The sequence below is a fragment of the Stegodyphus dumicola genome, chromosome 4 (assembly GCF_044657685.1).
Source record: "Stegodyphus dumicola isolate Sdum_Otavi_A_Nest chromosome 4, ASM4465768v1".
NCBI lineage: Eukaryota > Metazoa > Arthropoda > Arachnida > Araneae > Eresidae > Stegodyphus > Stegodyphus dumicola.
Genome location: NC_140771.1, coordinates 160,629,962 through 160,653,413, shown reverse-complemented (window position 1 = coordinate 160,653,413; position 23,452 = coordinate 160,629,962). Strand labels below are relative to the sequence as shown.

Sequence of the window (23,452 nt, the reverse complement as noted above, 5' to 3'; positions counted from 1 at the left end):
CGTCGTTATGCTTAAGTAATATATGTTAGGTGTAGTATTTATAATTTCAAACCATACTGATCGATATTGCAGATTGTATGATGAATAATTAGAAAATGTGAAATTATTAACGCTTTGGTGAGTTTACTATCTGGTCGATTATGCATACTGATATTGAAAAGAAAGTACGCTGTAAAGAGTATAATGTGTAAATAAAAGGGGTAATATTTGAACAGAAATATTGATTCGTAGTCTCTTCTCTTTATTAACGTAATACTTATTGTTGATAGTGATGCCTTGAACAGTTTATATATATTGTTTAAACAAATCTGTACATCTGTACGTAATAGATATTTTTGACAGTTTTGCCTTGAACCATTTATTTATTACGTTTAAAAAATTTTGTACGAATCTGTACACAAAAACTAAATATGCTCCTTGAATCAAGGGTTACTTGTTTTCTAAAAGCTGTTCTAAATTTGTGTGCACTACAGTGAATAATAATTAAACTTATGTATCCGTTTAATATATAAATTTGCCTTAAAGCTTTGGCAAGTGGTTATAATTGTGAAAATTATGTTTTAGTACAGTATCTGCAAAAATAATTAAATGTGAGCAAAAACAAAAATTATTTTTTCAGTAGGAATGTGTGACTAACTCCTGAAAGTAATATATATATGTATAAGTGATTGTCAGCGGCTAGTTATTGCTCAAAAGCAAACTCTTTGAAAGCTACTTTTTTTTTTTTTTTTTTTTTTGTACATTATTTAAAAACATGTTAGTACTTTTGTACATCCTTGTTAAAAATGGCTCTGGCATATGCCTTTGGTGACATTTAAAATATGTTATATAATGTACTTTGATTAGGAAATATGATTTTTTTTTTCAACTGTTTTTAACTTTTGGCCAATTTATTTCAAGTACTTTCACTCTCCTTCCTCTCCCTTTTTAAAGTTTATTCCTATTTGTACGTTATATGTAGATCTGTAAATGTTTTATATTTTATACCGTGAACTGAATTTTCAAACACCAGAAAACAACGTTTTCGTTTTAATTGTTACTCATTTTTTTAACTTATATAAATTGTGTGTTTATATTCTCAATTAATAATCCGTCTTCAATATGCGTATTTCATTAGTAGTAAAATTTAGACCTTTGTTATTATTGTTATTAAATCCTATAACTGTGTCACTTACTACATTTTATTCAAACTTTTCTTTTGTCCAAATTGTAAAAATTTTTATCTGTCCTTTCTTATGACGTTAAATTTTCTTTGTGGTTACAACAAAGCGAAATATTGGATATCTCTCATCTTTATTGCAATAGCTAAATTTATTGTGAGAAATTTAACCAAATGGTTTCTTTCTTTTCTTTTCTTTTCTTTTTTTTTTTTTTTTTCTTTTTTTCTTTCTTTCTTTTTTTTTTTTTTTTTTTGTAAACAGTATTCCTGCTGGGGGAAAAAACAACTTTTCTTAGGGGGTATTTAAAAAAAGGAAAATTTGATAACAGAGATTCTTTCTCAGAAATATGTCTTTAACTCGCATGAAATGTCAAAAAATTAAGAAAGTTTTATTATTATTTAAATTGAATTTCTCAATATATGCTTACAAAGTAGCAAGTCTAGGTAATCTTTCAAAATATTCTAAATAACCTATTAATTCAAGACCTTCTTAGGCTTTATTTAAATATTAAAAGATAGTAGCAGAATTCTATCTATTAACAGTCAAATTAATTGTGTCTGTATATATTGGAAATCATTATTAATAGTGGTTCTTTTCTTGTAAAATGCCACTGAGTTTTAACTGTGAAGTTGAAATATGTATTCTTTTTTTTTTAAATCCCCCCCACTTTTTTTTTTAGTTTATTACCATGCCCACTTGTTCATTTTCTGAAGCACTTGAAATTCGTTATGTGGAAGATATTGAAGTTAACCCAATAGAGCCATGTGAAATCTTCCTTGTGGGTAGTTTTCCTGGTCGTTCAAGTCCTAGTGGAAGATTAGTTCTTCCTCGAACACTTACACTAAATTGTTGTGGAATCAACCGAGCGGGCACTTTACGAAAAATTGAAGAACTTTGTCATGATGTGGAAGAATTGGATTTGGCACAAAATGAGCTTTGCGACTTAAATGAGGTAAATGTATTTTTAGAATTTATATATGTAGTTCTGTGCAGAAACTCTTTTTTTTTTTAAATTAATCTTAAGTGTATTTTTTTCATTTTAAACAAAGAGAGAAATTATTTTTATAAGAAATTGTAAGATTCACAGAAATTCATTGGCTGAGTGGTACAAAAGTAGTAGCAGCTCGATTTCTGTTGCCTTAAACAAGATTGACAATTCATATTATAGTTCACAATATGTGAATCTAAGCCAGTTTCCCTCTGAACATCTTTTAAACCATTCCTTCTCAAGTGGATAATTCTTTTAGTAATTTACTATAATTAATTAAATAACTTAACTGAAAGGAAAGTTGGTATTTTAGCCAACGGCACTTAGGCAACATGGACATTTTTCTGACAGGGCATTTAACTGACACAGACATTTATCTAACAGAGCATTTACCGAACAAGATGTTTAACTGACAGGACATTTAGTTGACACATGCATTTAGCCGATAGCACATTTAGATAACAGGACATTCAACTGACGGGGACATATAGCTGACAGGGTATTTAACTGAAATGGGCATTTAGCCTAGCGCATGTTTGGCTGACAACACTTACGTATAAACAAAAACATCCAGCAATGTTTTAATATAAATTTTATTTTATTTAATGGTAAAGAAACTAAGTATTCTAAAATTTTAAAAAAAAGGAACCTCATTTTGGCAGAGATTTTGAAATCAATTTTGAGAGTAATCAGATATAGGTCTCTACATTTCGGTTTGGTTTATTTGATTATAGCAAAGCACTCAAAGGCTATCTGCCTAAGGGGGACGTAGCCTTTGTGGAAGTCTTTCTAATTGAAACTGCCTCATATACATCGTGTATATGAAGAAAACCATGAAAGCATCTATGCAGCCTATCCGGTTGCCAGGATTCAAGCCCCAGGCTAAACTACCAGTATTCAGTTACTTCACTGCTCAGCCGCTGGGGAGCCTGGTCTCCATATTTCAGAAGTTAGAAGAGCAATATGATTTTATGTGGAAAAAAATGATTGGAGTAGGGCAAAAATAAGTATGACGAGATATGTCATGGAAAATAATAATGAAATGTAAAAAAGCTAAAATATTATGAAAGAATTAAAATATTATTATTATTTTTGAAAACTGTGAAAATTTTTCATTAACTAAATAAAATTTTTTTCTTTAATGGGAAGGGTTAAAAAAAATCCAATTTACTAACTGTTTTACTACAAATAACTTCTGTAGATCAAAAAACAATCCTGTGATTAAGCATCCAATTGTGATTAGCTATCGAAAACTTTTTTATTTCTCAATTTAAACTTACAGTTCCATGTTCCCGCATGAGAAATTTCAATGCTTTTCAGTTTGGATGATCTATGTCAGTAAATTAAAATTGTTAGATATATATAATTGGTATATTTTATAATTAATATATTTTACACTTTTAGAAGGCTGGTAGCTGCAAAATGGTACTATTTTAATTAATTGTTCTGTTCTAGCAGCAAAACCTAATGGATATAACAGTAAAGTAAAACGGAAGAACTCCTTTTTTTGTAAAATATCAATAAACACTATTTGAAAATCTTCAATGTTAAACCTCCTGTTAAGTATTTTTAATAATTTCCTATGTACAGTGCATTATATTTTTCATTTTGCATGCCTCATATTTCATTGAATTCATCCTAATCAGCTTTGGCCTAATAGTTCATTAAAAACTTTCAACTTATTATGTTGTAGATAATATGCCTTTGCTAGGATTCAAACTACAGACCTCCCAAATATGCTTTTTGAGCGTGCTTCCAGTTACACCACGAAGGCATGCGGTAAAGAAGAGAGAAAATATCTTATATATTCCCTCTTTTAAAAGGGTGACTGAAAATGAGGGAACCCAGTCACCAAATCTTGGTAATGACTAGTTATCATTACCAACTTTTTAATTTGAATGTCCTTTTAGAGTTTTTTTAGAATTTTTCGTTGCTAGGAAACAAGAAATATGCAATACAATTACCGATATTTGAACTCTGGACCTCCTAAATATGTGTCGAGAAATACTTCTAGTTAGTATGATCATACAAATATGATCGTCATTTGTTAGTCAAGTTTCATTTTCAAATGATGGAAATTCCCAGTCCATTCTAATTTTTCATATATTCATTCTTGATTTAGAACTAAAATTGTTTACAGTAATTTGTTTGCCTCTTCATGTAAAATCATGTCACTCTGCCTAAAAAATATTTTGTTTTTTTATTATATGCAGTCAAAAGTCGTTAATTTGGACACCCATAATCCGGAATGATCTATAATCCGGACCTCAAAGCTACAAACGTTCTGCCGTAAGACCTTTACGGCTGCGAATATGCGTGTGCGCATGCGCATAATACGTCTACACATGCGCGTTTAATGTATAATGGATGGTATAAGCTAAGCTAAAATTTTCTAATTCAGTAAATGTTGCAGATTGCGTTGTTCCTTAATCTTCGAATTGGATCTGGTTTATTATTTTTTGCAGACTGTTAGAGCAATTTTATAAAAGTAAGCTTGAACTTTCGATTATGTCAAATAGAATTTCCGCCTGATCTTTGGAATATGGTAACTGGTAGTTTGGTGACATTTTGAAGGCGATAAAGGTTACTACCTAGGACTTTGATAATAATGCGAGAAGTACTCAGTTCCGATTACGCATTATTTTGTTTGAGGGAAATGAGAGATCATGAGATATGTCATGTGACATTAATGGACGAATTACAGTTCTTTAATTGGAAAAGGGGGGGGAAACTGTAGTACTATATTATTTTGTATTAAGCTTCATTGTGTGTTGTGTGAAATAGTGGAAGTGTGCGTGCCACGTAATGAAGATCCTAAAGATTAGGTAAGTTAGTATTTTTAATCATTTGAGGATATTATTTTTATGCATTGTTCTAAATGTGAGGAGTAAATAAATTAATACGATATTATTGGAAAATTGTTATTAGCAATGATTTAGTTTAAAGTAATTAGGATTGTAATCTAATTTTTATTAATTTAATGTATGTGCTTATTTATATTTTAAGTAGTGTTTTTTAATTTAATTATATTTTAATTTAATGATCGTGATTTTGTGAGTTATATGTGTGTAGTATTTTGGAATACGTTTGAGTAGAATACGTTGAGTATTTTCATGAAATTTTTCTAATTTATGAGAAAAAACCAGTGTACATAGATATAGTGAAGAGAGTGCACAATGCCATTTTTGTGCAATTCTGGGATTTTTTTTAAGTAAAAATAAGTCGACGTGTACATGGTTTAGTGATATTTTAGTAAACGTGCATGGAAGTAATTTAAATATTTGACACTAAGTATTTGTGACCATTTGTAATGTTTGCGGTATGAATTCGTTGGTGACGTTTATAATATAATAGATAATTTAGAGGTAAAAGTTTTTGGATATTTTATTTATTTTATACGTAGAAATGTTCATCTTTGGAAAGGGTATATACTTTTTGCGATCAGGTAATTTCATATATGTTCTTTTTACCGGATTTAAAGATCCACAAAATTTTCATGCATTTTCGTGAAATTTTTCTAATTTATGAGAAAAAAACAGTGTACATGGATATAGTGAAGAGTGTGCGCAATGCCATTTTTGTGCAATTCTGGGATGTTTTTTAAGTAAAAATAAGTTGACGTGTACATGGTTTAGTGATATTTTAATTAAATGATAGTTATTTTGTGAATTTTATGTTTGTAGGAATTTGGTATACGTTTCAGTTGAAGTAAACGTGTATGGAAATAATTTAAATATTTGACACTAAGTATTTGTAACCATTTGTAATGTTTGCGGTATGAATTCGTTGGTGACGTTTATAGTATAATAGATAATTTAGAGGTAAAAGTTTTTGGATATTTTATTTATTTTATACGTGGAAATGTTCATCCTTGGAAAGGGTATATACTTTTTCGCGATCAGGTAATTTCATATATGTGCTTTTTACCGAGTTTAAAGATTCACAGAACTTTTTCGCATTTTCGTGCAAATTTTTGTAATTTATGAGAAAATAGCAGTGTAGATGGATAAAGTCAAGAGTGTGTGCAATGCCTTTTTTGCAATTCTGGGATGTTTTTTTAAGTAAAAATAAGTCGACGTGTAAATGGTTTATGTGTATGTGCTATTCTGAAAAACGCGCAAAGAGTTTGCGATTGTGCACTTTTTCCCAATTTTGCAGTTAATATTTGTCATGATTAAGCAGTTTTGTTACATAAAATTTCTAGCATAAGTGTAATTCGGCTAGTAGATTGTTGGAAAAGTGTTCAGTAAATAAAAAGAAAAGAAACATGTCTTTACTTCGTGAAGACAAAATGGCAATGAAAAAAAATAGAAGGTTGCTGTAGCAGAGTTGGTCGCCAAATTTTCGCCAAAAAATCGCCAAGTTACCATAATCCAAAGATCAACCGAATTTCCAATATATATTTACTAATATGTAAAGGATCTAAAAGCGAAAGTATGTTTCAAAGTCCATTAAACAAAAAGTGGAATTGCTGCAAAAAATGGATAAAGGCATATCCTTTGTTTTTCTAACCATTCCGAAATCTGTTTATCAATTTCACGCGGCACGCAATGAATTGGAAGTTGATCTGTCAGCACTATCCTTATCTTCAGGGCAGATGTTTGTATTTTATTTGGCTTATTAATTCCTTACTAAATGTAGTACAGTCAAAAGTCGTTAATTCGGACACCCATAATTCGGAATGATCTATAATCCGGACCTCAAAACTAAAAACTTTCTGCGCATGCGCCGCGTTGACACATGCGCATAGACGTTTACGCGTGCGCGTAAGACCTTTTACGACTGCGCATATGAGTGTGCGCAAGTGCACAATACGTTTTCGCGTGCGCGTTTTATGTATAATGGACGTATAAGCTAAAATTATCTAATTATCTATTTCAGTTAATGTTGATGATTGCGTTGTTCCTTAATTTTCGAACTGGATCCGGCTTATTATTTTTTGCAGACTGTAAGAGCAATTTTATAAAAGTAAGCTTAAACTTTCGATTATATCAAATAGAATTTCCGATATATATTTGTTAATATGTAAAGGATCTAAAGCGAAAGTATGTTTTGAAATCCGAAATCTGTTTATCAATTTCACGCTGCTCGGCGGGGGAACGCCGCAGCGGGCGCGTGATGAATTGGAAGTTGATTTGTCAGCACTATCCTTATCTTCAGGGCAGATGTTTTTATTTTATTTGGCTTATAATTCCTTACAAATTAGTATTTCATCTCGATGTGCTCCGTCTTTGATATGATTTAAAACAAGTTCCTCGTCATAATAATTCGCTTCCGATAGCGAAGAAAATGACAGAGGTTAGTGAAAACGAAAAAATTTCGATTGACAAATTAGTCGGTGTTCGCGACACAGCAATTATAGGACTTGAACAGCGGAACTTTGTAACTGACTTTATTGCTACTATGTCTGTTTATGTGAATTATGTCTGTTTAATAGAATTAAAGAGAAAGTATTATCACATGAAACGAAGCAAAACTTAAACAACTTACATTGAAAGAAATGTTTAATAAAGTAAACAAATAAATATTAAGCTTTTTCTTTTTGCAAATTTTGATACCTTTTAGATCATAACTGTTCTTTATTTCATAAATTACGGTTTCATATTTTTAATTTTAGAATTTCTGCATGCCATCTTACGAGATTTATACTGATTATCTATAATCCGGAAAATCGATAATCCGGAATCGCCGAAGTCCCGACGAGTCCGGATTAACGACTTTTGACTGTATTTCATCTCGATGTACTCTGTCTTTGATACGATTTAAATCAAATTCCTCATCATTATAATTCGCTTCCGATAGTAAGGAAAGTGACACAGAGGATATTGAAAACGAAAAAATTTCGATTGACAAATTAGTCGGTATTCTCGACACAGCAATTATAGGACTTGAACAGCGGAATTTTGTATCTGAACAAGAAATTATGTCTGTTTATAGAATTAAAGAGGAAGTATTATCACATAAAACGAAGCAACTTAAACAACTTACATTGAAAGAAATGTTTAATAAAGTAAACAAATAAATATTAAGCTTTTTTTTTTAAATTTTGATATCCTTTAGATCATAATTGTTCTTTATTTCATAAATTATGGTTTCATATTTTTAATTTTATAATTTCTGCATGCCATCTTACCAGATTTAAACTGATGATGTATAATCCGGAAAAATCGATAATCCGAAATCGCCGAAGTCCTGACGAGTCCGGATTAACGACTTTTGACTGTATATTATGCTCCCAAAATTTGATTTTGATGCTTTCTTTCCGACAACTTACTTTGATACTTGCTTTCTGAGAAACTAATTAGTGAGTTTTCATTGAGAGAGAATTTTTTTGCAGCAGACAGAGCTGAAGCTTTTTAAAAATGTTCCTCTTGCCATCATAAAAGACTTTCAGTTATTAAAAATAACCTTAACAATCTTGTCATCATTACATTTCATCTCTCTGTGAGTTACAAATTGCTCGGATTCTCTGCAAATTCAATATCCAGATTATTTTTGCAACCATCATTTGCATTCTTTATTTAATACTTAAATATCTAATCTCTGATTTTTAATTCTTGTAGAATTTTAGCTTATCTTTATCAGTGTAATTTGACATGTATTAAACAAACTGAAAGTTTGAAATTTCTCATCAGGGAACATGAACTGTGTGTTCAAAAAAGAAGAAATAACTAATATTTTGATAGCTGATCATGATTTGATTCTTTACCATAATTTGAATTTGTTTCTACATAAATTATCCATAAAGCTTCTTCACTTAATAAAATAGGACTTCTTCAAAATTTCCACTTGAACAAAAATTTGTCATCTTTAGTTAAGAACATTATTTTTTCAACATTAGTTTTTTTCCTGTTACGTTACTGTTTTACTTGACAGATCACGTTACATTTTTTTTCACTCTGCTCCTCTCATTCTTTCCATATAAAATCGTTTTACTCTTCTTATTTCTGAAATTTTCTTTGTGACTATTGAAATACAGATATTTACGCTTGATTATTCTCAAAATTAATTTTAAAAATCTATGCCAAAATAAGGTTGCTTTTGTGTCCAATTTTAAAATCCATAGTTTCCTTAACATTAAATAAAGTAAAACAACAAAAAAATATGTTCTTATGCTAGGATACCTTGGAAACAGCCTTTTTAGTTATACAGTACAAAGTCCATAATCCGGATTCGTCAGGACTTCGGCGATTCCGCATTAGGGGTTTTTCCGGATTATAGATCATCAATTTAACCCCTTCGTGCCGACTGTCACGTATACGTGCCAGCAACGAACACACTTATCTACCGGCCGACACGCAGGCGTGCCAGAGCATTGTTGCATTCTCTACCGACTGTCACGTATTTGTGCCAGTACCTTGGAACGTTTTTCAAACTATAATTTCTGCCACAAGATGGCACTGTATGTCCATATGGTTTTAGATACATGTAGATTAGACCTTCTACTCGAAATGAGAGAAGCATGACTCACATACACGTGTTTTTGATTATATAAACAAACGGGGAACTAAATGTTTCCGAATGGCGTGATTTATGACGTCTCTTTAAATCGCACTTTATTTGCACGTGGTAGTTGTTTATTGTAAGTAGAAGTTTTATATGCGCTAAAGCGTTGAGTATTTCGGTTTACAGTTCAGTTTTTAGAAAATAATTAGATCTTGTTAGACGTGAATTCTTTCTGTTTTTACCGTTTCAATGTCGAAGCGTCGAAAATGTTTAACAGAGCATGAAATAGCAGAAATGATGCAAAATATTTCAGATATTGATTCTGAAATTCTGATATTCTGATATTGATTCTGAAAGATTAACTGAAAGACATTTTCCAAAATTTTGTTCAGAAGAGACTGATAAGAAAATGAGACGACGATGCTTCGTTTGTTCACATTCCCGGAAAAATCCTCCAAAACGCCAAATGAGTTATAACGAGTTCAAGGAATGTAACGTAGGACTGTGTGTAGATTCCTGTTTTCAAATTTTTCATACAAAAAGAGAATTTTAAGTAATATATTTCGTTTTCAGATTATAATGTTAAAAGTCATAAAATGGTGAGTAATTAAAATAAAATGTGTAAAATATGCATTTAAACAAGAAATAAGGTAATTAAAGTATATATATATAAATATCTATAAAGCATAAGCCGTTTAAATACTCTATAGAGCATTATTAAACAATGCATTGATACTTCGGAAATTTCATGGATTTAGGCTTAGTAGCAAAAAAGCCCCCAGCCCTGGAGAGACGCTCGCGGAAGACACTGCCGGCCTCCGCGGTAAGCGCGCGTTTTCGCTACCCGGCTCGAAGGGTTTAAATCTGGTAAGCTGGCATGCAGAAATTATACAATTAAAAATATGAAACCATAATTAATGAAATAAAGAACAATTATGATCTAAAGGATATCAAAATTTACCAAAAAAAAAAAAGATTAATAAATCTGCAAATTATTCAGTATCAGCTGAAGCTTTTTCACCTGAAATTTTTGATAGTCTTCTGGCGATTTTTAAATTTGGTTAACCAACCTGTCGAATATGTGCACTCAGTGTTTAAGTTCATTTCTTCATGAAATATTTTGCCTTAAACCATTAGCTTTGGACCTGTCAATGGCATGCCCTCGCTGCGATGCTGTCTGACCCATTCAGTCATCACTTTGTCATGATCGTCACATTTAGCATAACGAACCCTTTTTCTGTTATTCATTGCTTTTATCCATTTTTTGCAGCAATTCCACTTTTTGTTTGATGGACTTCGAAACGTGCTTTCACTTTGTAGATTTTTTGGCAGCTCCAGAATTGGAAACTTTTTTTGACATAATCGAAAGTTCAAGCTTAATTTTTATAAAATTGCTCTAACAGTCTGCAAAAAATAATAAGCTGCATCCAATTAGAAGATTAAGGAACAGCGCCATCTGCAACATTAACTGAAATGCCTTAAAATCAGTAAAGATAATTTTAGCCTAGCTTATACAGTCCGTTATACATTAAATGCATATGCATAAAGCATACAAAAAAAAAGTTTGTGGCTTTGAGTTCCGGATAATGGACGTCCAGATTACGTACTTAATACTGTAGTATATTTAAGTGTGCCCCTTGGATTATTGCTAAGTTGTTTCATTTATTGCCAAGATGCTGTTCTATTTAACACCAATTTGTTGTTTCATTTATGGTAACCTGAGTAGTTGAATGTTATGGAAACCCTATAATTTTAGCCTAGCTTATACAGTCCGTTATACATTAAATGCACATGCATAAAGCATACAAAAAAAAAAAAAAAGTTTGTGGCTTTGAGGTCTGGATTATAGATCATTACAGATAATGGACGTCCAGATTATGTACTTAATACTGTAGTATATTTAAGTGTGCCCCTTGGATTATTGCTAAGTTGTTTCATTTATTGCCAAGATGCTGTTCTATTTATCGCCAATTTGTTGTTTCATTTATGGTAACCTGAGTAGTTGAATGTTATGGAAACCCTATTATGACGTAATTGGTTGCGTGATTGCGGTGAATTTGAATGATGGGAAAAGATTAAGGGCATGTTTGTGTTGGATGTTGGTTAGGCAGTACGGTGGTTATTTTGTGGTTTACACAGTAAAATAACTGAATATAATAATATTAATTTGAACTTTCTGTACTACTTGGAACAAAAGGGGGGAAAATTAATTGACCAGTGTGTAAATCAAGGTTAACTTAGTAGCCATTATAAGTGTCCTGTTTGTATGAAGGAAATGCATATGGTTGAATTTCAAAGGATACCAGCACTACGAAGGATATTTTTTACTCTTATTTTTGTGAATTTATGTGGTGACACCAGTATACAGATTCTAGGTGACACCAGTATACAGTTCAGATAATTTAGGAAGTTTTTTGGATGCTGTTAAGGAATTTTGTTCGACTGAAGACATGGAAATTTCTAAATAAGATAAGTGGATATTTCCTTTGTGTAGTGCTAAGATGAATTTCCTTTTTTACATTATATCATTGTTTGATTTAAAATGTAGTTTATTGAGATTACATATTTTTTATTTGACTTTAATGTAGAATTGGCTGCCCCTTTCACTTTTTAAGTGAGAATAAATCTATGTGTACATGGACAGAGTCAAGTTAGTGTGCAATGGCAAGTTTGTGCAATTCTCTGATTTTTTTTAAGTGAAAATAGGTCGATATATGCATAGATACTGAGTTTGGGCAATTGTTTGACTTGTTATTTTGCCTTTGTGTAGTTTCGATTTTTGGCACAAAAATTGTCGCTACACAAAGCCAAAATAACAAGTCAAAGAATTGCACAAACTCAGTGTCCATGTGCCACCAGAAATCACTAATTTTTTGCCAAGGGACACCCGTAAATATATTTTTACTGCCTTTTTTCAAATAAATATGAACAGATTTCACTAAAGCATTATCTAATGTTTCTTTGACTGTACATATGCATTGCCAGCTAAATGTCCTATTGGCTGAATGTCTGTATCAGCAAAATTTTCATGTTGGTAAGTGTCCTGTTAGTTAAATATCTCTGTCGGCTAAGTATGCTGCTGGCTAACTGTCTGTGTCGGTTAAATGTCCTGTCGGCTAAATGCCCTTTTTGGCTAACTGCCCTTTTTGGCTAACTGTCTGTGTCTGCTAACTATCCATGCATGCTAAATGTTCTGTCAACTCTCCGTGTCTGCTAAATGTCCTGTCAGCTAAGTGTCTGTGCCGACTAAGTGTCAACAAGCAAGATTTTCACAAGTTGCATATTTAAATAAATATGCTAGTTTAAAAATGACTATTATAATTACAATATTGCAATACTGTCATTTGTATTTTGGCACAAAGTGCCATTTAAAAAAAAAAATGCTAAAATTATAGCAACTTGTTAACATTAATGTAATTCAAGACAAATTTAAATTAGAGGTTTTAGATAAACGGAGAACAAGATGCAAAATGAGAAAAATGTTTATGATTGGTTTTACTAAGTTACATTTCACATTTAAATTTAAATAATGGAAAATATTCAAAATTTTAATTACATGTCCTTTTTGTATTTTTTGAAGTAGTGGAAAACTAAAAATTTTTTCTCGTTTTTTCTCCCCTGTCACTGGAAGAATGTATTACTTTATATGCATCAGTAAATTTAATAGGTACACTGCACAAAAAAAAGGGGGATACATTTCTATATCTGCTGTTCTACTGGGCTGATTAACAAAATTCAACTTGCGTTTTTTCATGTCTCGAAAGCATGACTTAGGATATGTATTAAATTTATATATAGCATTGTTCTAATATAGGTATTCAAATTAGACTTTTCGTAAAATGACATGCCACTTTTTTTCATATTTCAATTCTACAATTCATCTCAACTTGCGTTTTTTCATGTCTCGAAAGCACGACTTAGGATATGTATTAAATTTATATATAGCATTGTTCTAATATAGGTATTCAAATTAGACTTTTCGTAAAATGACATGCCACTTTTTTTCATATTTCAATTCTACAATTCAAATTATGCCAAACTGCCAAGTTTTGTATAGATTGCACGAGTGTTTTTTAAAAATTAGCTCCTCAGTGTTAAATTAAATTTGATATACAGTCAAAAGTCATTAATCCGGACTCGTCGGGACTTCGGCGATTCCGGATTATCGATTTTTCCAGATTATAGATCATCATTTTAAATCTCGTAAGATGGCATGCAGAAATTCTAAAATTAAAAATATGAAAACGTAATTTATGAAATAAAGAACAATTATGATCTAAAGGGTATCAAATTTTACCAAAAAAAAAAAAAAAAAAAAAAAAAAAAGCTTAATATTTATTTGTTTACTTTATTAAACATTTCTCTCAATGTAAGTTGTTTAAGTTGCTTCATTTTATGTGATAATACTTTCTCTTTAATTCTATAAAAAGACATAATTTCTTGTTCAGTTACAAAGTTCTGCTGTTCAAGTCCCGTTAATTGCTGTGCCGAGAATACCGACTAACTTGTCAATCGAAATTTTTTCGTTTTCACTAACCTCTCTGTCACATTCTTCATGTCTTTATCCATTTTTTGCAGTAATTCCACTTTTTGTTTGTTGGACATCGAAACAAACTTTCGTTTTGTAGATCCTTTGGAAGTTCCAGCATCGGAAATTCTATTTGACATAATTGAAAGTTCAAGTTTACTTTTATAAAATTGCTCTTACAGTCTGCAAAAAATAATAAGTGGGATCCAATTCGAAGATTAAGGAACAATGCAATCATTAACATTAACTGAAATAGATAATTAGATAATTTTAGTTTACCCCGTCTGTTATACTTTAAACGCGCAGGCGAAAACGTATTCTGCAGTTGCGCACACGCATATGCGCAGTAGTCAAGGTCTTATGCGCACGCGTAAAACGCCTGTGCGCATGTGCCAACGCGGCGCATGTGCAGAAAGTTTTTAGCTTTGAGGTCCGGATTATGGGTGTCCGAATTAACGACTTTTGACTGTATATTTATTAACTAGCAGCTTCGCTGCCAGCCTTCGTCTGGCTTTTAAATGTACCGGAAAAATAGCTGAAGGGAACATCAAACGTTAAATTTATAAACTGTGTAGAATTTTACTCTGCAGAACACCTTCATAAAAAAAAAAGGGTACTATTCGGTTTCGAGGTCCATAAAAAAATTGCAGCAAAAATGTATGCGCAAAAGCGCCAAATCTAGCAAACACGCCCATTTAACAGCATGCCAAATCTAGCGTACGTGCTGATTTCAGATTGTGTAAGTTTATATAGTTCTATATTTCTTAAGACCCCATTGAAATACTAGTTTAATTTTTAAATCCTTTTTTGATATCCTATAGATTTAACAATTTGGGAATTGCCCATGACGAAAAGTCGGCAATAGAATTTTGGATAAAGTGCAGAATCACCCACTGCTTGACGCGTTTTTAAAAAATGCACATACTCGGTATCCATGCGCACATCGACCTATTTTCACTTAAAAAAAAATCCTAGAATTGCACAGAAGTGGCATTGCGCACACCCTTGACTTTATCTATGTGCACATTGACCGATTTTCACTTAAAAGTAAAAGAAAATTGACAAAAATCCAAATGTTTTTACCCTTGCAAAAAATAAGTGAGCGATTCTGCACTTTACCGAGAATATTTTCAAAGAAAAGGCATCATTCATTATAGAAAATTTCGTTTGAACAACCAACGAGATGAAATAATGCTTTAGCGATAAGTCGGTAGGGAAATAGCGATGCAGACATCCATTCAGTTATGTTTAGCCATTTTTATATAAATTATAATAATGATCTGAAATAGTTATTTACTCTTATGCTTCCATTCAGTCATGTTTAGCCCTTTTCATACAAATTATAATAATAAAAAAGTATAATATGAAATTAACCTTTCATCTAAATTAAAACATCAATCTTCAATTGTTATTTACTATTACACTTCCGTTCGTGCCACAATTATTAGGGTTGCGATTATTTTTGGAAGCATTGGCATCAACAATAGTTTGGCGATTTTTTACGGCCCTTGAAACCGAATAGTACCAAAAAAAGTTATTACGTATAACAAAATTACAATGAAAAAAGCAATATCCCTTAATACAAATATTGATTATCCTAATAAATAAACTAACCAACTTCCCTTTGCAAAATCTTAAAAACTCAAATGGTATAAAGGAGGTTAAGAACTTTGTTTCCTAAAAAAATTCCTCAAAACTTTTCAATATCTTAAAAACAGTGAAATGAGCAATAAATAACATAAAAGAATACAAGAAACAAAAAATTCTGAAAAGCAAAGTATAATTAATGATATTTTATCTTTTATTTTCAAGAGAAAAAAATTACGTTCAAAAAAACCTATATCCCTTAATACAAATATTAATTATCCTAATAAAAAAATTAACCAACTTACCGTTGAAGAAAAAAATCATGCAGAACTTTTCAATATCTTACAAACAGTGAAATAAGCAAAAAATAACATGAAAGAAACTCAAAAAACAAAAAATTCCGCACACAATTTTACTCTGCAAAACAACTTTGTCAAAAAAAATCAATAAAAATGTATTATATATATAAAAAATGACAATGAAATATGCCAATCTCTTAAAAACAGTGACATAAGAAATACGACGAAAAATTGTTGCCAAATCCATACTTCTAAAAGAATGAAACTATTCAAAATGATGGGATTTCATCAAAAATCTATCAACAACAATAAGAAAGGAAAATTGTTGCCAAAATCACATTTTTAAAGATGTGAAAAGTGTACCTGGAAGCTTCATTTAAAATTTTTTTTTTTAAATACAAAATATTATCATTTTTCCAAAATTCTTTTTGTAAAAGCAATCGCAAGGATAAAAGTTTAACGTGTCCAAAAATCAAAGAAAAATAAACTGTATGTTTTTAAAAATGAACTTTTTTAGAAAAAAATCCCGTTGAAAAGGTGTTAAGCTCACTTTGTTAAATAAATTCGTATTTAATCGATTTATTGAAACATGAAATTTATTTTAAGTTCGTAAAATAGCTAAGTGCCTACGTTTCATGACGATGTGAAAATGGAGTGTGTGTAGAGTAAAATCTTGCTTTCCTATAGCCCATTATGTCTCAAAATGACACGATTTCATCACAAAACAAAGAAATTTCTAATTCGAATTTCAAAAAAATTGCTTCGAGGTGCACTGGCTCTTGTCTAGATGCACCTATGTACCAAATTTCGTAGCCGTGAGTCTATTAGCTTACGTGCAACACGAACGGAAGACGCACACACAGGCAAACTCTTTCTTTTTTTATATGTAGAGAGATCTCTCTCTCTCTCTCTCTCTTTTTTTTTTTTTTAATTGAACTTACTTGATTTGTTCCAGAATTCGAAATTTAGGAACTTCAAAAATTCTTAAGTCAAATATAATTTGCTCATTTTTTATTATTTATTTTAAAATATTTGTATAAATTTTTTGAAAAAATTATTGTATTATAACTTATAAAATTTTTAACATCATCTTAAAGTAGATGTATTTCTAAGCATATCTGCAAAAAATTAGATTATTTTATTCAAAATTTCCTAAGATATATTTGAATTTACATTTTGACGCATTTTGAAATTTGATGTATTTAATATAAGCGATAATAATGAAATTATGGTTTATGCACTTTGTTAAAATTTTTTGAAAGGATGAACAATGGACTACTTTTCCTCTTGTGCATGAATGAAAAGAAAATTAAAGTAAGTAGGTTATTATAAATTAAGAATTCCACCAAGTGAATTATTCTTGGCGCAAACTGAAAAAAGTTTGCAATGTAAATTTTTAAATTTCTCCATACATTTCTCACCAAAAATTACAAAATTTAATATCTAGGTATAATTTGAGTCGTAGAATCAAAATATGGAAAAAATGGATATGTTATTTCAGGAAAAGTCCGATTTTGTGTCAAATATCTATGTTAGATTAATGCTGTATATAAATATAATATATATCCTAAGTCGCGCTCTTGAAACATAAAAAACACAATAAGGATTGCGTTATGTGTGCATTATGAAAAAATACCATGAGTGCTCATATGCTATCTATAAACATTTCTTACAGCTAAAAATAATTTACAGTTATGAAACCCATCAAAATGCATGTAGGTGTATAATTAAGAAGTATTATTTATGTAATGATAAAAAATTTATGTTTTTACTGTTTTCAATAAAGCATCTTTCTTTAATACTTCATTTTTTACTGCTTTATCATCAAAATCACTTAAATTTTAATGACCATCTGTAAAACAAGTCTCAATTCCACTTTTATAACATTTTACTCACGGGGAAATTGGAAAGAAATTGATCCCCCTGAAATGGAACACTTTATCTACAACATATACAGCTTATTCATCTAGTTCATAAAAATGTTTCAGTTTTGCTAATAATTCCTTATAAAGAGGGGAAAAAGGTGCTACTTAGAAACAATTTTGAGTACAGTACAAAGTCTGAGATCTGGACTCATCAGAACTGTAGCAATTCCAGGTTTGGGATTTTTCTCCGGATATTAGATCATCAGTTTAAATGTAGTTTAGTGGTACAAAGAAATTATAAAATTAGAAATACAAAATACTGCTTTATGAAATAATGAATAATTTATGAAAGGAAGGAGGAACTTCCATCTAAGGAAATCAAAATCTACAGAAAAGAAGTTCAGTGTGAATTGTTTGCTTTATTAAACATTTTTTTCAACGTAAGTTAAGTTGCTTCATTTTGGGGGCTAATATTTTCTCTCCAGTTGTATAGATAGACAATATTTCTTGTTCAGTTACAAAATTCCATTGTTCAAGTCCTGTAACTGCCATGTGGAGCATTCCCAGGCAGTTTGCAATTGGCAGTTTGATGGTTGGGGCATTGTCATCACATCAGATGATCATATTTTTTTTTTTCATCACTTCTCAGCAAATTTCTGTAATTGGAAAATTTTGGTTTTGGTAACATCTAACACTTGTTAATATTTTGCTAATGTCTGCTATATACTATTGGTGAAGCATCATGAGATTGGTGACTGTAGACGTTATTCTGTTTAAATTTTGTCGGGCTTCTGTTTCACTGAAGTTAAGTCACCTTTTCTAAGTTCTGCATAAATCAGTTCCCACAAATGTGGCTCTTAACTTTTGTTGCCAAGCATCTCTTTAAATTCTAACAATTTTGCTGTCAATCTTGCTGTGTGGCCGCATTTATGGAACTTAACGTTCGTACTGACAGCGACGTGGCCGGCGCACACTAAAGTCATTGCATACGCGGATGACGCGGCGCTTATTGTAAAGGGTACCACGCGAGAAAAATTACAGAAAAATTGCAATGAAGTTTGCGCGATCTTTCATGACCAGTGTACCAAACTCAAGCTCACAATTGCAGAACATAAGTCAAAAGTCCTTTTAATTCCGAAAAAAGGAGGATCCTTAGTAAGACGCCCCACCATAAAGATTAACAACCAACGCCTGCAGATAGTGGACCAGCTAAGATATTTAGGGGTCACTTTTGATCATAAGATGACCTGGATCCCTCACGTGCAGGATCTCAAACTCCGGACGGCAGCCATAGCCAAACAAATGAAACTCTTTTATGGTCACAAATGGGGGCTTAACCCCCATATTCAAAAGGTATTGTACACGACAGTCATCAAGAAGATAGTGACGTATGCTGCCGCAGTATGGGCCTACCCAATGCAAGGAAGGAAGGTCAGACATCTTAACAGCATACAACGACCATTCGCATTGGGAATCACACGGGCCTACCGCACCACCTCCACCGATGCCATTAACGTACTTGCTGGTCTCCTTCCCCTGCACATCCGGGTTGAGGAGGAGGCAGCACGCCAACACATTTTGCAACTTAAGAAGGCAGTTACTTTTGATGATGAAACATACTACCCGGATGAGTACGAAACAAACTTCTGCCCTCTTGACGTCCACCCGGCAGAGAAAGGCAAAGGGATACTTATCTCAATTAATCCTACTGCTACTCATCACTCAAGGGAAATGACCATCTATACAGACGGGTCTAGATTGGACGAAAGAGTTGGATGCGCCTATGTCGCCACGAAACAAGACAACGCAATCGAGAAATGGAAGGGACAGTTAAGACAACATAACAGTGTCTTTCAAAGCGAAGCAGTGGCAATTGCACAAGCGATTCGCTACCTGCACTCGCACCAGCATAGCCATGTCACCATTAAAACGGACAGCTTATCATCGTTATATGCCATTTGGAATGCAGATCATCCCTCGGAGATTATACAGGGAATCCAGAGAGATCTTAGAAGTAACCCCCAGTACCGCACAAAATTAGAGTGGATAAAGGCTCATGTTGGCCACTATGGCAATGAACTTGCCGACCAACTCGCCAAAGAGGCAACAACTGACCCGCCTGTTGCACCAATTATCATCCCATGGCCGCATTCATATTTAAAGAAGACACTACGCCTAAGGGCTACTGGCATGTGGCAGAACGAATGGGACCAAAGCACCACAGGGAGAAGGACCCACTACTTCATCGGCTATGTAGACACTAGCTGAAATGTAGCGAATGCACAGTTGGTAAGGTTCATTTCCGGGCATGGGCCCTACCCGGAATATTTCTTCAAGCGTGGCATAAGTCACACAAGTGAATGTGCATGCGGCGACTCAGGCTCACCAGAGCACTATTTAACGTCATGCCCATTAACAGAAGGACTGCATATCAACCTCCCTAAAACAAATCGCCAGCCGTTCTGTAAATATATGATAAAACAGCGGCACTTTATTAAAAAGCTGGTACAGTTGATGGACAGACTGTCCGACTTAGATACAGACTTGTGTCAGCCATAGAACAACCCAGCATGTAAAAACAACTTAAGCATTTTAAAAAGGACATGTATTGCAATGTAGGAAAACTGTCATTCAAGTGAATTTAAGAAACTATAATGTAGACTAGAAACTCACAGTATAAAGACTGCCTGTATTCATACCTGGAAAGTCAGTTGCATTTAACAATGTGCATGTACTGTGTAAATAAATTTCGGCAAATTATACCGTAAGACCATATATAATGAACCGATATATAATGTAGGCATAACAAATGTAAGAAAGTGCATATATCTGTAAGCAAAGTAATGTAAGGGAGTGTAATATATGTAAATATTTCTGTGTATCAGTAAGCTATGTATAAGTAAGTTATGCAATTTAAAGTAATGCAATATAAATGCAGAAATGTCTAATAAAAATGCATGGGTAACATATATGTTTTGTATTATGAATAAGGGATATAGGATGTCTAACGCAAAGCAATGTATGTATTGGAATGTCTATTTCATGTACTGGAAAATTATGCAATAAGTACCCAAATAACATGTAATGTAAGTAACCTGTAAGACTATTATGTTTGTAAATATTTGTATCTAAAAAATTAATCAGAATGTATCTGCATGTATCTATATGCAACTACAAGTATATGTAACCTAAGGTTAAGCAGTGTAGGTAAAATTAAGTAATATGTGAAGTAGGCATGCCTGACTATGTATGTATATAAAAATAATGTAACGCAAGGCACATGTAATATTGGCATATGTAACTGTACATGCAAACTGTATTTATATGCAATCTACAAGTAATGTAGGTATATTTATTGAAATGTACAGCTAAAAACTGTAACTGTACACAAAAGTAATCCAACGCAATGTAAGATTAATGTAATTCAGGTAATGCATATGCATTGTATGCCGGAAATGAGAGACAAAGTCAGTATGTAACTCTGTAAATCACGTTATCCATAGAATATGTTAACCAGCAAACAAGAATGTAATACTAAATATTAACAGCCCTTGTATGGCCATGTAATTGCTCTTTTGAAAGACTCAGGGTTCAACTCTAGATATTGGTGGACGTGGCGCTACACCAATTAACCGACGGTAAAGGGGTGGTGCCCACGTCCCTCGTCGCATGTCTAAATTTCGCATCCCATTGCCGTCCCTAATTCTAAAGATTTTGCCATCTCTTTATTTTTTGTTGCTCAATGCTTCTCTAAAAATTTTACCTCCCCAAAGTTCTGCCATCTGGTATGGCCATACTAGGCACCAGTTTCCTTAATAATAAATCAATTATTCTCAATTCAAACAGCATTAAGTGTAATCTTTTGGCTTATGAGTATCATTTACAAAACTTATTTTATGCATATGGAAAGAAATTTTTGTTAACTTTCCCCTTATCAACACATTCAGTTAGACTCTCAGTTAGCTGAAATCTAATCATCGCCTAGTCAGTATAAAAGGTTACCATGTTCTTTAGTATTTAATTTTTAATATTAAAACAAACATTGTTTGGACATCACTGCTTAAGTTATTTTTCAAGTTGCCCTGCATTGAGAATTAATGTAAGGATGAAAGCAAAAAATAAATAATAATTCACTAGGTTTGCTTCAGGGGTATAAATTATTCGGTATGTGTAAAATCTACAAGATTTTAATGTAGAATGTTTTGGTTTGAGATGTATGCAAAGCAAAAAGGCAGCCATATAACCTAATTATTAATCATACAGATTTATGCTAATAAATGATGTTTCTTGAATATGGAGGTATTTTATTTTGTACTGAAGTGAAACTAAAAATCAGGACTATTCATGTGTTTTCTAATGAAAAAATACCAAATGTGCATGGGTAAAACAATACACACACACACACAAAAAAAAAAAAAAAAAAGTTTGCTTGTAGTCTAGAAGTTTGGATTGTGAATGATTCCAGATTTCAGACTTTGTACTGAATGAGTTTTAGTGATACCTTTCCATGATGAACTGATTTTATGAATAACATTAAATATGAGCCCTTATAGTTAGCTACTTATAGACAACTGTAAGAATTCTGAAAAATTAAGCCTCTCCTATGTTGAACTCCTGTGGAGAGGTAAGTCTGCGGATGTAACAGCTGTGATATGCTTTCCCATTTAATGGGGGAGGAGGCCACAAGCAGTCGAGTGGTAAAAGTCACTGAATGCTGGTAGTTCGATCTGAGGTTCAAATCCTGGTGAGCAGGCTGGCTGCATGGGCATTTTCTTGTGTAATGTGTATATGGCCCGTTTTCCCTCATAAAGTCCTCCACGAAGGCATTCCTCCTTAGGCTTATAGCTCTCAAGTGCTTTGTCATGATTAACCTAACCAAACCAAACTAATGGGAGAGGAAAGAGGATTTGCATTTTGTGCATTAAACTATATTGAATATCACAATTTTAGTTAGTTTATGCAGCTTTTTACCTAATTATTATATTATAATATTTTTAATTAATGCATTTTATTTTTTTTCTCTCTCTCTTCCAGATTGACAATGTTTTACGGTACATGCCAAATTTGTCTTTCCTAAATCTAAGCCATAATGACATGAAAGAGGCTATGCCAGAACAGCTGACTAAAATGGAGAATTTACACAGTTTAGTTCTAAATCATACTCATGTTCCATGGGAAACTGTATGTAGTTTTCTTGATGCTATGCCAAAGTGAGTTTATAATATTACTCATATTACTTTATATTCATAAAAGCATTTACATTCTTTTCTTTCTTTTTTTTTTTTTTAATTTATTCTAACTGCATAAAAATTAAATAAGTTTAAATGAATTAATGTTACTGAAAGTGTGTGGTAATTTAAATGAAGAACTATTATTAATGTTTCTGGAAGTCTTAAACTGAAGTGAAGTAATTTGAATTACTGTTTTTAATTATAAGCTAGATACTATCTTTCAGTATTTAATTAATATGCTGCCATTTGGCAAATTTAAGTGTTAAAAGGGCCTGTTTGTGCTATGTTATTTTGCAGGCAATGGTGATGTTGCAAGTTTATGACTGAAAGATAAGTCACAGCAGATGT

The 23,452-nt window shown here is 32.1% G+C and overlaps 1 protein-coding gene across 1 annotated transcript in view; it reads left to right on the top strand.

Annotated features, from left to right (window-relative positions):
- The window catches only part of mlt (tubulin folding cofactor E like protein mlt), a 64,771-nt gene that overhangs the window by 334 nt on the left and 40,985 nt on the right, over positions 1-23,452 (top strand). The window contains exons 2-3 of the mRNA XM_085815699.1: positions 1,840-2,112; positions 22,908-23,083. Of these exons, the coding sequence (XP_085671825.1) occupies positions 1,849-2,112; positions 22,908-23,083 (440 nt within the window). The 5' untranslated portion in view covers positions 1,840-1,848. The remainder of the gene's footprint in view (positions 1-1,839; positions 2,113-22,907; positions 23,084-23,452) is intronic.